The sequence below is a fragment of the Piliocolobus tephrosceles genome, chromosome 7 (genome assembly GCF_002776525.5).
Source record: "Piliocolobus tephrosceles isolate RC106 chromosome 7, ASM277652v3, whole genome shotgun sequence".
Classification (NCBI taxonomy): Eukaryota; Metazoa; Chordata; class Mammalia; order Primates; family Cercopithecidae; genus Piliocolobus; species Piliocolobus tephrosceles.
The window spans coordinates 97,556,071-97,571,201 of NC_045440.1; the positions used below are offsets into that span (position 1 = coordinate 97,556,071).

The following is a 15,131-nucleotide window of genomic DNA, read 5'->3' on the forward strand; positions in this document are numbered from 1 at the left end:
AACTTTTAAAAAATCAAGTAGGTAGTACTTCCTTTTTCTTTTTTAAATAATAACTATGGAAGTGCAAAAATAATACAGAGAGATTCTATTGTGATCTTTACCTAGCTTCCCCAGTGGAACATCTCTACAACTCTAGTAGAATGTCAAAACCAGGAAATTGCCATTGGTACAATCTATAGGCTTTATTTAGGTTTCAGCAGCTGTTTCTAGGTGGGACTTTCTAAGGATTGCAAACCCCATGGCTTTTTCTTTTTAAGCAGGTAGAATTGAGGGTGCAGTTGAAGCAAAGGCTCATGTCTGGTCTCTTCCTTTCTTTCTGTATTGCCCTCCTATCCCCCATCATGTGAAAAATAGATACTAAAAAACTCATATCAAAAAGTACAGTCTGGATTCTTACTTTGCAAGGTAGTATGTTGAGTGCCCAGGAGGACATGAATGACTATAAGAAGAAATGGTTCTGTATTTTGGAACCATTTGTTTACACAGAAATATTCAGCTCAAGACAGTACCTATTTACAAAGCATGTAAGATGTATTCGGTACTGTTCTTTGGGTTATAAAGAGGGAACTATTCTTCAGTATAGAATGTACATCCACTTACCCTCCGTAATCGTATGCCTGGTGGCTGTGCTAGAGCCTTTGAAAACTAATTTAGGTATCACCTCCTATATTGCCTGCCTATGTTCACTTACTACTACATTTTTAGTAGGCATGAGTACCTACTAACTGTCGGTTCCATACTAAATCCCAGGAGTTCAAACGTGGATTCTACACATTCTCTACCCACAATGAGTTCACAGTTTAGTGGGAGACAGAGACATTTAAGGAGGAAAATGCAGTAGAGTGTTATCAGAGGTATAAGTAGAGGTATGAGTAGGGCATATCTTGAATGCTGTGGCACTTGAACAAAGGAGGAAAAAATGAATTTCTTTTGAAGAGAGATAACTGTTGTAACAAAGAGAACATATGAGAAGAGGACGCTGGAGGCAGAGAGATCAGTTAGGAGATTATTGTGGTAGTTCAGGTTGAAGCAAGATGACTGAAACGAAGGTGGAGAGGAAGGCCCAGGGGAAGGGACGGGTTTGGGGGCTACTTAGGAGTTAAATTTAAGAGCACTTACTGATTAACTGACTATAGAATTGTAAAGAGAGTGAGGTGTCCAAAATGGTCCCAGATGATGGGGTGGTGGAAGTGCCATGCACCAAAAGGGAGAGTCTGGGAGAAGAGCAGACTCTGGAGGAAAACTCATGACAGGGGTGTGGACGTATTGAGTTTGGGGTGTCTGTGGGATGTCCAACCTGAGAGAGCTAATTCACTTATAGATGAGTTCAAATGATAGATGGTGCCTTGGTGTGAATGACTTTGCCAGTTAAAGTATGTAGTAGGACAAGAAGATCAAGGAGAAAGCCTTAGGAATCACTAAAATTTAAAGGACAGATGGGGAAAGGGACCCTGCAGAAGAGAGTGAGAAGCAGAGCAGGGCGAGAGGAAAAAGAGTATTTGGAAGGAGAGGCAGTCAACAATATAACATGTTTTACCTGTCAGATATGATCAAAATGGAAATGTTTTCATTGGAATTAGGGACAAAGGACATCCTTATTGATCTGTGTGAGTTCAATTTTTGCTGGCTGGTTGCAGCAGACAGCAAAACAGTACATCAGTGGTGATTTTTAACTATGAAACAGTTAAGAGTTTGGTATAAGGCGATTTAGTTAAGTGCTAACATGGAGTGTAAAGAAAAGTGTAATTGATATTAATTATTTAAGAAAATCCATAATAGAATGTTACAGCAGAAATGCAACCCCATTTTTAAATATAAAGAGAGATTTCAAGTACATTGTTCAAGGTCAAGCGTCTAAAGAGAAACAGTCAGGACCAGGTCCCAGGTCTGTTTACTCCCTTTATAAAAGAAACTTCTGAATAGACTGTAGTTTAAAGGAGCAAATGAATGTCTGGTGCAGAAAAAGTGAGTGTTAAAATGATGAATCAGAGCTGTATAATTCTATTGTGAAATATAACTACTTGTTTGATGATTTATTCATTTATTCTATAAATATTAATATTATGCTATTTGTTTAATATGCAAAGACAAACACATTCGTTGTAGAGAACATGCTTGGTGAATTTTATAAAAGTAAAATATTATTGCCATTAAGTGATGTAGTCTAGCAGGGTGACAGACACAAAAATTATAGCATACAATGTGCAATTGAAAAGGCAGGAAATAGTTCTGCCTGGTAGTTGGAGACTAGTGAGCTGGATCTTGCATCATGATTGTGGTTTCTCCAAATGGAGAAAGGATTAAAGGGAACTTTCAACAGAGGGAACAGTATGAGCAAAATCAGACCAGTATAAAGAATGTCTATAACTTCACAGACTGTTAAACAGCCTGGTGGGGATACGATATAAAGGTAGGGAAACAACAAAGAATTATTGTGAAGACTAGAAAAGTATTAGTTTTTTTGTGCTGCTATAACAAAATACCTGAGACTGGATAATTTAAAAAGAACAGAAATTTGTTTTCTCACAGTTCTGGAGTCTGAGAAGTTTAAGATTAAGGCACCAGCATTAGGTGTCTGATGAGGTCTGCTTTCAGCCTCCAGGATGGCAACCCTGTGACTGCATCCTTTGGAGGGGATGAATGCTACATCCTCACACATGGAAGGGACAGGAGAGCAAGAGAATGCTTCCTTAACTTCTAGCCTTTTATAAAGGTGTTAATCCCATGCATGAGGGCAAAGCCCTCATGAATCACCGTCCAAAGGCCACACCTCTTAATACTGTTGCAGGGGATTAAATTTCAACATGGGCCAGGAGTGATGGCTCACACCTCTAATCCCAGCACTTTGGGAGGCTGAGGTGGGAAGATCCCCTGAGGTCAGGAGTTCGAGACCAGCCTGACCCACATGGTGAAACCCCGTCTCTACTAAAAATAGAAAAATTAGCTGGGTACAGTGGTGCATGCCTGTAATCCCAGCTACTCAGGAGACTGAGACAGGGGAATCACTTGAACCCATGAGGCAGAGATTGCAGTGAGCCGAGACTGTGCCATTGCACTCCAGCCTGGGTAACAGAGTGAGACTCGGTTTCAAGAACCAAAAAAATAAAAGTTTCAACATGAATTTTGGAGGGGACACCATCTCAAACCATAGCAAAATTCATAACCATAATACTGAACAGTAAATAGTGGGGACAGATGTTTTAAGCCAAGGTGTCCTTTGATATGTGCTTAAGATAAATCTGGTGGCAATGTGGAAGATGAGTTGGAATGGGACCTCTGTTTAAGGCAGTGAGATGTGTGCAGAAATGTGTCACATGAGTGATAATGAGGTTGTGAGCTAGGGAAATGATGGTAAGAGTGAAGAGGAGGGAAGTTAGTCAAGAAAGAATTTGAAGGCAGAATTACAGGCAGGGTTTGCCAAGTGTTCACCTGTTCTTCCTGAGAGAAAAAGAAGAATCCAAAAAAACCCCTCAGTCATTTCTAACTTACTGACTAGGGTGGGGAATAAAGGGAGAACAAGTTTGGAAAGGAAGATTCTGAGTTTGGTGTTGGATATTTAGAATTTCAAGTACTTTGGGAAATCTAGGTGGACCATACATGAGATCCTAAACACAGCATAGTCATAGGCCTTGCTTATGGTGTTAAGTACTATAACAATATATTTAATCATGGATCCCCAAGAAGCACTTAAAAGTAGTATATAAGTTGGAAATGTATTCAGATACATGGAACAGAAAATCTGACTTAGCAGCTAAAACAAAGAGTTTATTTTTCTCACATACGGGAAAGTTGGTGATGCTAGTGTCGGTTCAGCTGCTCAGTGATGGCAAGACCAGTTCTCTGGGACTTGCCATCATGGTTATAAATAGTTGATACAGCTCTAGAAACATGACCGCTTTCTTCTCAGGTGCTACTGTTTGAGCCTGTTTGGGTAGAACTGGGTCACGAGGCCTCCTCTGGCTGGAAGGTTGGCTGGAAGAGTGGGAAGAAAATTGTTGAATTCACTTAAATATGTACTTTCCCATCCTATTAGACATAATTCCTCTTTTTTTAAAAAAAATAATTTGTAATGCCTCCTTTATTATCCTGAAATAAACATCATAGACAATCTGCTTATGTATATTTTTTAATAAATATATTATCCTAACTGTAATATAAAGGAACAATTAAAGGAAAGTAATTTATAATTATTTCAAAATGTGAATTCTAAGGCATGACTGCACTAGAAGACATAATGAAGAAGTCAGATTCTTGCATGGTGAATGTGACAGCAACATATGCAGATGATACAAGGGTATAGTAATGGTGTTTCCAGTACCACAGGCAGCATATTCATTGGTGTTTTACTGAAAAGATGACCAATTTTGGGTCAAGTTCGGTACAAAACACAGCATAGTCTCCTCTTGATATACAAGATAGTTGTTTCTTGAAAGAGTCAACTTGCATCAAAACTGTGCAACAATTGTGTATTCGTATACACAATAGAGTTATGTTCAAGGCCAAGGTAATAGGTTTTTCACATTTAGAAAGCTATTTGAAATGTGGAAGAGTTCGTAGTACACAGATTGTCCCCCACATAGCTGTATGTCTAGTGTCCCTGGCCTCTGCCAACTAGTTACCAGTAGAATCCCCAATACCATGGTGACAAGTAAAAGTGCTCCCCCTACATATTCAAAATGGCCCCTAGGGGCAGTATCATCCATATTAAAAACAACTGGCTTAGATTAATGGGACTGGACACTTTGTACTCCAAACAAAGGGGAAGTTAGTTAGCAAGGAAAAGGGGGAATGGATATTGAATAGGGAATTAAGTGTCTACCAATAGTAGGAACTGGGTTTTCCTTGTGTTTGTATCTTTTCCTAAATTCTTGCAGAATTCCTTGCATATAGTGAGTTCTCAATAAGCTTTCTTGAATGACTGAATAAATAATTGGAATGTAAGCTATGGAAAATGGAAACTCAGTATTATGTGAGCTTTGAATTTAATAAAGGCAAAAATCTTCCTTAAGATACTTAAAGGGCTAACTACCATAAATCCAGGAATGTTATCAGAAGTTGGGAAGTGAACTTTGGTGTGCCAGTGTCTGTGCTAGGATTTAGCACTTCTGGACTTTCTGTCTGTTACACATTCTAGACTGAAGACTGAGGGTTAAGTTTATATCAGTGAATCCTGTTCAGGAATGGAGGGTTTAGGGGAAATATTTAAGTTTTCATGTAAGTAGTATAGAAGAAAAAGTGACTGGCACGATAAAAGATCAATAAATCTCAGGCTTTAAATCTTACTCCCTCTGTCTTTTAGCACATTCTCTTTCCACTATGTTCTTTTCCACTTCTGTTTGTCTATTCACTCTGGTATTTTTATCATAGTCTGAGACATTTTCAAATGATAATTTTTAGGAGAAATATTTAGAAATAGAATCAAAGGGCTTTGTTTTGTTTCCTCAAAATATAAACCTATTATTAGAATATAATTCACAGTATGAGAAATGTAGATTTTGCTTGAGTTTGCTTCCAGATTTAAGTAGAAAAGAAAGAAAATGACATTATAAAGAATTTTATCTCTTTTTTGTGAAAAAGATAATCTGTAACTATGGACTGTGAAGACAATATATGAAAAGCAAATCTTTTTCAAACAGTGCTCCAAAGTTGCATTTGAATATATAACTTCTGAATTCAAAAGCATGATATAGCGTGGTGTTTTTAAAAGAGTAGTTTAACATTTTGAAGGGTATAACATTTGATAGTTCCATACTTTGAATTCAAGTGAAGGAACAATAACTTTAACCTTTTGTTTATAAGAATAAGGAACACTAAAAAATGTTGTGTAGTTTAAGTTTAGACATTTCAATTAGTCCTGTAATTTCTTGAGAGAGCAGTAGAGTTTTTTTTCAATTAGTTTATTAGTATTTTAAGGATTTTAAATGGAAGAAAATCTTGAGTGTCTTTGTAAATGAATTGCATCTTTTATAGGCACAGATGACTTTCACAGCATTATTTTCATCCCCATGGCAACTTTACAGTATGTGGCCTATGGAGAAAATGACAAATAGGTAGATGATGAGTTGCGGAAAATGGTGGAAGGCACAGCAGCAATAGGAAGGAAGTAATCCCCAAGGTTTGCTTGAAAACATCTACTTTGTTTTTTTATTTTTTTTGAGACAGAGTCTCACTCTGTCGCCCAGGCTAGTGTGCAGTGATGCGATCTCGGCTCACTGCAAGCTCTGCCTCCCGGGTTCATGCTATTCTCCTGCCTCAGTCTCCCAGGTAGCTGGGACTACAGATGCCCGCCACCATTCCTCTGATCTTCACTACCTGCTGTCTCTTTAGCATAGATAATTCATCCATTGCCACATTGAGACAAGGACAACATGTGAAGTTCCTCAAAATTTCCAAATAAGCCATTATTACCTATATGGTTATTCCCTAAAAGTTTCATGCTGAAGTAAACAAGTGTTTTTGGTCATTTCGTGCCAACAAACTGATGGCCCTTGATCATCATCTTTTGAACTGACTCCAGATCTAGAATGAATTTTCCGATGTATAGTGACCCTAAGTCTGTGTCTTAGGAAAGAACTTTTTTTTTTTTTTTTTTTTCCTGGGCTCACTGCAAGCTCTGCCTCCCAGGTTCACGCCATTCTCCTGTCTCAGCCTTCCGAGTAGCTGGGACTACAGGTTCCCACCACCACACCTGGCTAATTTTTTGTACTTTTAGTAGAGATGGGGTTTCACCGTGTTAGTCTTGATCTCCTGACTTCGTGATCCGCCCACCTCAGCCTCCCAAAGTGCTGGGATTACAGGCGTGAGCCACCAGCCTGGCCAGGAAATAACTTTTTAAGGTTGCCCTAGAATACTGATCATGATTAAGTTTTATTCTGTCTATATTTTGATTATTTTAATTTTATAATACATTTCTGTTTCTTGCTTAGAATTTATAAATTATGTATCAGATTATGATTTCTATGTTTTAAAAATACCTATTATATCTTATAGTGATTTTCTTAAGTGGAATGTGATATATCAATATTTTGTTTCATTTTTGTGACTTCTGCAAATATAGATCACTAGTAATATTATTTTCTACTGTTTATTAATGGAAAACTACCTTAGTTGGGCTAATGTAACTATCTAAAGACAATAATAATAAAATTCGATAGTGCTGTTAGAGAGATGTATAATTATGCATTCCAGCTAGGGATTACATCAATGATTTTTAGATTACGTTCCAGGGAAAACCAGGTTTTGAGTCAACTAACACGCATTTATTGTTCACTTATGTTGAGGGTTCTAGGTGATTTCTCATGTAGCTCATTGTTTTGTGCCTTCAATCTTAGTAAATCTTCCAAAGTGCTGCTGATATACTCAGGGAAAACTAATTTTTTTAAAAGATTATCTTTTAAATTAACCTACTTTTAAAAATAAGCATTATTATGTTTGTGGAATTTGAAAATACAGTCTAGTTAAGGTATTTAGAATAACACTCAGTTTCTGTTTTAAAGTGATTATATCATTTTAGTGTCAAAATTAATTTAATTGATCATATAAGGAGACATTAAGTATTATTATAAAAATGGCACGTTATGGCCAAGTGTGGTGGCTCACGCTTGTAATCCCAGTACTTTGGGAGGCTGAGGTGGGTGGATCAAGAGGTCAGGAGATCGAGATCAGCCTGGTCAATATGGTGAAACCCCGTCTCTCCTAAAAATACAAAAATTAGCTGGGCATGGTGGCAGGCGCCTGTAATCTCAGCTTCTCGGGAGGCTGAGGCAGGAGAATCACTTGAAATCAGAAGGCAGAGATTGCAGTAAGCCGAGATTGCGCCACTGCACTCCAGCCTGGACAAAAAGAGTGAAACTCCATCTCCAAAACTTAAACCAAAAACAAACAAACAAAAAGCATGTTATTTATTAGTACGAATGACATACATACATACAAAAGGATATCTGACTTAGGCAATGTTATTTTCTGGACGTATTTTTTAACTAGACTATGACCTAAGTTCCGGCAGTCCCTCTAGAAAGAGTACCATTTCCTCTTCTCTGCTTGCTGAGCCATTTCCTAAGACTGTCTTCATATGTTATGTCTTCTCTAGAGCTTTTCAGCATTCCTTTTGTTCTTCTTTTTGCTCTCATGGTACTCTATGCATGAGAATGTTTGAATATATATATATTATTTTAGTTATTTGCCCCTCAAACTGCATTTGGGTTTTCCTCATTGATTTTCTATTTCATGTAAATGCGTATGGTTTCCTATAAAAAAACACAATTTGTAATCCTCCAGGAAGTCTGTGTCAGTCAGTCAAATTACCTGGTTGATTATAGTTTCTGGTTTATCTGCTGCCTGGGAATCAAAACACAGGTCTTGATTAACTTTCTACAAAGTAAGGATATGGACTAGGGATCACTAAGCTCTCCTATATATCTCTACAATGGTGTCATTATATGATTCTAATCCATCACTAGAAATGTATTGTGAAATAGTTAATTAATGTTTGCAGAATGCTTAGAGAACTTTTAATGAGAAGTAGATATTTGTGGTTAGTGCTAATGAATAGATGTCTTATGAACCTTTTTTTTTTGTACCAACAACACATTGGAAAAATGTACTTTCAAGAATAAATTGCAATCTGGTGAAATTTTGTTATTACCTAACAAAATGTAGCTTTTAAAAACAAGTATCAGTATAGTGGCTTTAGAAACCAGGACCCTATGCAGGTAAATAGATGTAATAAAAAGGGAAGCAACAGCAGTGTATAGTTTTCATAATTTTTCAAAACATTTTAAATATGATAGCAACTTTTTACTCTTACAGCTTAGTTGTGAAAGAGGCAAGGCCAGTACTTTTATAGTCTAGGAAAGCTAAGACCTAGAGAGATTAAAGGCTCATTTATTTCTTAAATAAAAATGTATTGAGTACCTATATTTGAGTATAACAATTGAAGGTGCAGTGGTGAATAATTTACCCTACTTGACTTTGATAGTAAGGGAGACAGGTTTATAAACAAACATATTAGCTGATAACATAGTTAATTATGGTAGAAACACAGAAGATGATGCAAATAACTCTGGGGTGTTGTTTAGTGAGCCTTTACAGAAGAGGTAGTTTTTAAAGCATTTTCATTAAAGAGTAAGTGTAGGCACTGGCCAGATGAAGGGGAGGAGGTGAGGAGAAGGGTCTTTCAATAAAAGAGAATGAACATATGTAAAGACCCAGAGTTACGAAAGAGCCTGTGCATTTGAAGAACAGCATGAAGTTCAATGCAGCTAGAGCATTATTGTCCAATATAAATATGAACACAAATGTGCAATTTAAATTTTTCTAATAGCCATACTACAGAGTAAAAAGAGACAGGTAAAATCAATAATAACACATTTTATTTAACCCAATATATCTGAAATATTTATATTTTTTTCAACTTAAGTCATTAAAATCAAATCAGGTGAATATTTAACACTTGCAAAACATTTCAGTTTGTCTTCCTTCCTTTCTTTTCTTTTCTTTCTTTCTTTCTTTTTCTTTTCTTTTCTTTTCTTTTTTTTTTTTTTTTAGGGACTGGATCTCGCTATATTGCCGAGACTGGTCTTCTTGCCTCAGTCTCCCAAAGTGCTGGGATTACAGGCATGAGCCACTGCCCTTAGCCTAAGACATCTCAGTTTGGACTAAACACATTTCAAGGGCTCAATATATAGAAACTTAGCAATGCATGTGTATGTATGTGTGTGTCAGAGAAAGAAAGAGAATGAGAATGAAAATCTGTGTGCTCTAGAGGAGGAGGATAGATAAGGCTGAAGTAATTGTTGGAGTCATATTTTTAAAGCCTTTGCATGCTGGCTTATTTTAGAATTTTTTCTTAAAATCTAGTAGTGAAGGAACAGTTTTGAAAATTTGGAATTTGTTATAGACTAATGCTTTTGCAAAATAACAATAAATTAGACAAGTGAAAGTAAAAAGACATACAAAGAGAGGCATCATTTTTAAATCATTAAATTTGACAGATGTTGTCTTAATCTAGTTTGTGCTGCTATAACGGAATACCACAGACCGGATAGTTTATAACTAACAGAAATTAATTGGTTTACAATTCTAGGGCCTAAAAAGTCCAAGATTGAGGGGCCTCATCTGGTGAGGGCCTTTTAGCTGCATCAAAACTTTGCAAAAGGCATCACATGGTGGAAGGGCAAGAGAGGGAGAGAGAAAAAGCAAGAGGGGGTAAACTCACTCCCATGATAAAGAACCCATTGCCTCAATAAAGGCATTTGTCCTTTCGTGAGGGCAAAACCATCATGATTTAAACACATCTTAAAGGTCCCACCTTCCAAGACCATTACGAAGGCAATTATATTTCCGCATGAATTTGGAGGGACATAGTATTCCTCCCATCATGTTTTTCTTACATACAAAGCACACTTACTTCATCCCAATAGCTCCAAATTCTTAATTCCTTCCAGCACCAACCCAAAAGTCCAAAGTCTTATCTAAATCAGATATAGGTGAGACATAACACAGTCCATTCTGAGGCAAATTCCCCTCTAGCTGTGAGCCTGTGAAATTATACAAGCTATCTATTTCCACAATACAATGGTGGGACAGGTATAGGATAGACATTCCCATTCCAAAACAGATAAATAGGCAAGGAAGGGGTAGCTGGTTCCAAGTAAGTCCAAAACCCAACGGAGACAACAATAGTAAATCTTAAGGCTCAGAAATAATTTTCTTTGACTCCATGCTGCCCTGCTTCCTGGACACACTGGGGCAGGGGTTGAGCCCCAAAGGACTTGAAGAGCCCTGTACCTAAGGCTTTGCTGGATGGTTGGAGTCTTATGCTTACAGCTCTCCTGGGCTGGCTTTGTGTGCTGGTGTCTACAGTTCAGGAGTCTCAGGTGTGGTTCTGCCCCTGCAGCTTCACTAGACATTGCTTTAGTGGGGACTGTTTGTGGCAGCTCTGCACCTGCAGCAGTTTTCTACCTGGATCCCCAGGCTGTCTGATACATTCTTTAAAATCTAGGTGAAGGTAGCCATGCCTCCACAGCTTGTGAACTCTGTGTGCCTGCAGAATTGGCACCGTGTGGATACCACCAAGACTTACTGCTTGTGCACTCTGGAGCAGAGGCCTTAGCTGCACATGTGCCTGTTCAAGTCATGGCTGTAGCAGTTTAAAGGCACTGCACCAGAATGTGGGGAACAGACATTTAAGGAGGTGAGGTGCAGGGCAGTGAATTCTGAGGTCCCTTGGGTGCCTCTTCGGAAACTTTGCCCTCAAGATTCTAGCTTGTCTCAGAGATCCCTAAAGTGCCTTTGGGGTCATTTTCTCATTGTCTTGATGAATAACACCTGGCTCTTTTCTAGCCCTACAACCCTTTTTAGCAAGGGGTTATTTGGCCACACCCTTTGTTTGCATGCCTAAGCACATATTTTGATTCTTTACATGGCCAGGCTCTGAATTTTCACAATTTTTATGTTCTGTCTCCCCTTAAATTATAAGTACTGTCTTTAAATTATTTCTTTCCTCTCACATTCTATTATATACATTTAAAAGAAGCCACACAGCTCCTTCAGTATTTTGCTTAGAGATTTCTGGCTGGCGTGGTGGCTCACGCTTTTAATCCCAGCACTTTGGGAGGCTGAGGTGAGCGGATCACAACATCAAGGAGATCAAGGAGATCAAGACCATCCTGGCTAACATGGTGAAACCCCGTCTCTACTAAAAATACAAAAAATTAGCCAGGTGTGGTGGTGGGCACCTGTGGTCCCAGCTCCTCAGGAGGCTGAGGCAGGAGAATGTTGTGAACCCAGGAGGTGGAGTTTACAGTGAGCCCAGACTGTGCCACTGCACTCCAGCCTGGGAGACAGAGCGAGACTCCATCTCAGAACAAAACAAAACAAAAAGGAAATTTCTTCCATCAGATATTCTAGTTTGTCACTCTTAAATTCTGCCTTCTGTTAATGCCCTCAGGCATGGACACACTTCAGCCAAGTTCTTTGCCACTTAATAACAAGGATGGCCTTTACTACAGTTTCCAGTACATTGTTCTTCATTTCCGTCTGAGACTTGGTCAGAATTGCCTGTACTGTCCATATTTCTGTCAGCATTCTGGTCATGAATCTCTAAGAAGAATCACTCAAGTAATCTCTAAGAAGTTCCAGACTTTCTCTCTTGCTCATCTCTTCTGAGCCCTTCCCCAAATTGCCCTTAATTCTCTATTCATTGTAATCTAGGCTTTTTCTAGGTTGCTCTTCCAAATTCTTCCAGCCTCGCCCCATTATGCAATTTCAAAGCCACTTCCACATTTTCCAGGTATTTGTTATAACAACCCACCTCTCTGGTACCAATTTTTGTCTTAGTTTTGTGTGTGTGTGTGTGTGTGTGTGTGTGTGTGTGCGCGCGCTGCTTTAACAGAATACCACAGAGTAATTTACAAAGAATGAAAATTTATTGGCTTGAGGGTTTTCTTGCCCCATCAGAACATGGCAGAAAGCATCGCACAGAAGGAGGGCAAAGAGGGGATAAGAGAGATCAAAGGAGGCACAAACCCCCTCCCGCAATAACATTAGTTTATTCATGAAGGTGAAGCCCTTGTGTCCTGAATACCTTTTGAAAGTCCAACCTTATAATACCATCACAAGCGCAATTACATTTCAACATGAGTTTTGAAGGGGACAGATGTTCAAATAGTAGCAGACATACAGTTTATATAAAAGTGTCTAAACCAGTGCTATCCAATAGAACTTTCTGTCATGATAGGAATGTTCTGTCTATGCTGCTTAATATAATAGCCACTAGCCACAGGTAGCTATTGAGTACTTGAAATGTGGCTAGTGTGACTGAGAAAATGAATCCTTAGTTTAATTTAATTTTAGTTAATTTAAATTGAAGTGACCATACGAGACAATTGATTACTATATTGGACAGCATTGAATACATTTACTCTTAATCTCTGTATTTACCTATTGTGCATTAGTAAAAAACACTTTGTGCACTGGCATGGCCCACAAACCATGCTTTGAGTAGCACTATTTAAAGCATGGACTCTTGCGCTAGAAAGCCTTTGTATGTCTTTGGCAAACTGCTTAATCTCTTGGTGCCCCAGTTTCCTCATTTGTAAAATAAAGGTAATAATAAACTACCTAATAGAGTTGTTGTGAGGATTAAATGCATTAATGAATGTAGCATACTTAGCCCAAGGTCTGACACACAGCATGCACTACATAAATGCTTCCTGTTACTGTTATTATGATTATTATTTTTATTATGTAGGTGGCGGATATCAAACAGTTAAGTGGTAACAAAGCCCAGTCTTTTTATTAATTCTCTGCTTTTTGCAGTAGCTTAGACTTTTTCCTTTTAAAAACATACCACAGTTTGTGGCATCTAGTGGCTTCCAATAAATATCTTTTGAACATAAGTATGAAGTACTTTTCAAGCACAGATGAAGAAGCAATTATTTTTCTGAAGGGAGGATTGGTAAAAATATTGAGAATAGATTACAGTGGAGAGGGCCTCAGTGGATGAGTCTGACTGGCAAAGAGGACAGAACGCACCTGGCAGAGGGAGCAAGGATACCCATTTGGATTATACTCTATTTAGGAGACTATACAGCAGGTAACCCTGCCTTAGCCCTATCACTGCTACCACTACTTCTTTCTCTTCTTCCCAGCTCTTTTCTTGATTTATCCTTTTAGCATATTTTAAACAGGATTAATAGGTAACACGCGATTCTACAGTTTTACGAGAGGTCAATCATTGCCTCTTTACTTGTTCATTCCTCGAAGTAACAGTGCCCGAATTTCATGGTGGATGTTGGGCAGTGGTTGGGAAGGGAAGGGGAATGCTGCTTGAAAAGCAATCCCTGGGTTATGGGCAGGTAGCTGTGAGATTCTTTTCCCTTAAAACATAATGTTTCTCATTTATGTAGATTATCTTAACAAGAAAACCGACTGGAAAAGAATGAAATTCCTTATCTTCGCATTTTTTGGTGGTGCTCACCTTTTATCCCTGTGCTCTGGGAAAGCTATATACAAGAATGGCATCTCTAAGAGGACTTTTCAAGAAATAAAAGAAGAAATAGCCAGCTATGGAGATGTTGCTAAAGCAATTATCAACCTAGCTGTTTATGGTAAAGCCCAGAACAGATCCTATGAGCGACTGGCACTTCTGGTTGATACTGTTGGACCCAGACTGAGTGGCTCCAAGAACCTAGAAAAAGCCATCCAAATTATGTACCAAAACCTGCAGCAAGATGGGCTGGAGAATGTTCACCTGGAGCCAGTGAGAATACCCCACTGGGAGAGGGGAGAAGAATCGGCTGTGATGCTGGAGCCAAGAATTCATAAGATAGCCATTCTGGGTCTTGGCAGCAGCATTGGGACTCCTCCAGAAGGTATTGTTTGTCTTTTCAGTTTGATTTGCATTTTATAAAACTAATGTCCCTTGGTGTAATTGAGTACAATATGCATGATTCATATTATAATTTGGATAATTTCCTATTCCATTGGCTTAATGAGTTCTCTACCCTTTTTCATCCTCCCATTTTTTTTTACTTCTGTTTCTTTTGTGAAAGAGAACTGATCATGTTGGATGGCTTTTTAAATGTAGAATCTGTAGCTACTGGTCCATGATACTTACCAGCCCTATCACTTTGTAATTGCTATCTAGTTAAACATTAGCATCATTCTATGGATAATTGAAATATACATAAACAGGATACAAAAACTATGACTTCTTCCAAGTGACCTCAGTGTGAATTATTTTTTAGAATTAATGAAATAGAGAATAGAACGTCGCACTCTGAATTGATTTAATTATTCTTATAGAACTGAGGTTTCTACTTCAAGGAATTATCCAAGGTTGAGTTTTACCTTTACTTATAAGCACCCTGGATCAGCTTTATCAGATAATATACAGTAAATGCCCAGATCGGAGATATATAGCGAGTCATCAGGGAGCTATCAGTTAGCCTTGAATATATCCATGGGCTAATTTCCAGTGGCAGAAGAATGAGTTTCTATTCTTTTGACTTTTTTGGATGCCAAGAGAAAGGCCCAGTGAAGAAGTACATTGTCAGTTTAAAACATTATTTATCGAGATATAATTCACATACTATGATGTTCACCCATTTAGAATGTACAAGCGATTT

The 15,131-nt window shown here is 38.1% G+C and overlaps 1 protein-coding gene across 1 annotated transcript in view; it reads left to right on the top strand.

Annotated features, from left to right (window-relative positions):
* Positions 1 to 15,131, top strand: part of CPQ (carboxypeptidase Q) — a 519,617-nt gene that overhangs the window by 128,399 nt on the left and 376,087 nt on the right. The window contains exon 2 of the mRNA XM_023183981.2: positions 13,911 to 14,375. Coding sequence (XP_023039749.1) covers positions 13,943 to 14,375 — 433 coding nt within the window. The 5' untranslated portion in view covers positions 13,911 to 13,942. The remainder of the gene's footprint in view (positions 1 to 13,910; positions 14,376 to 15,131) is intronic.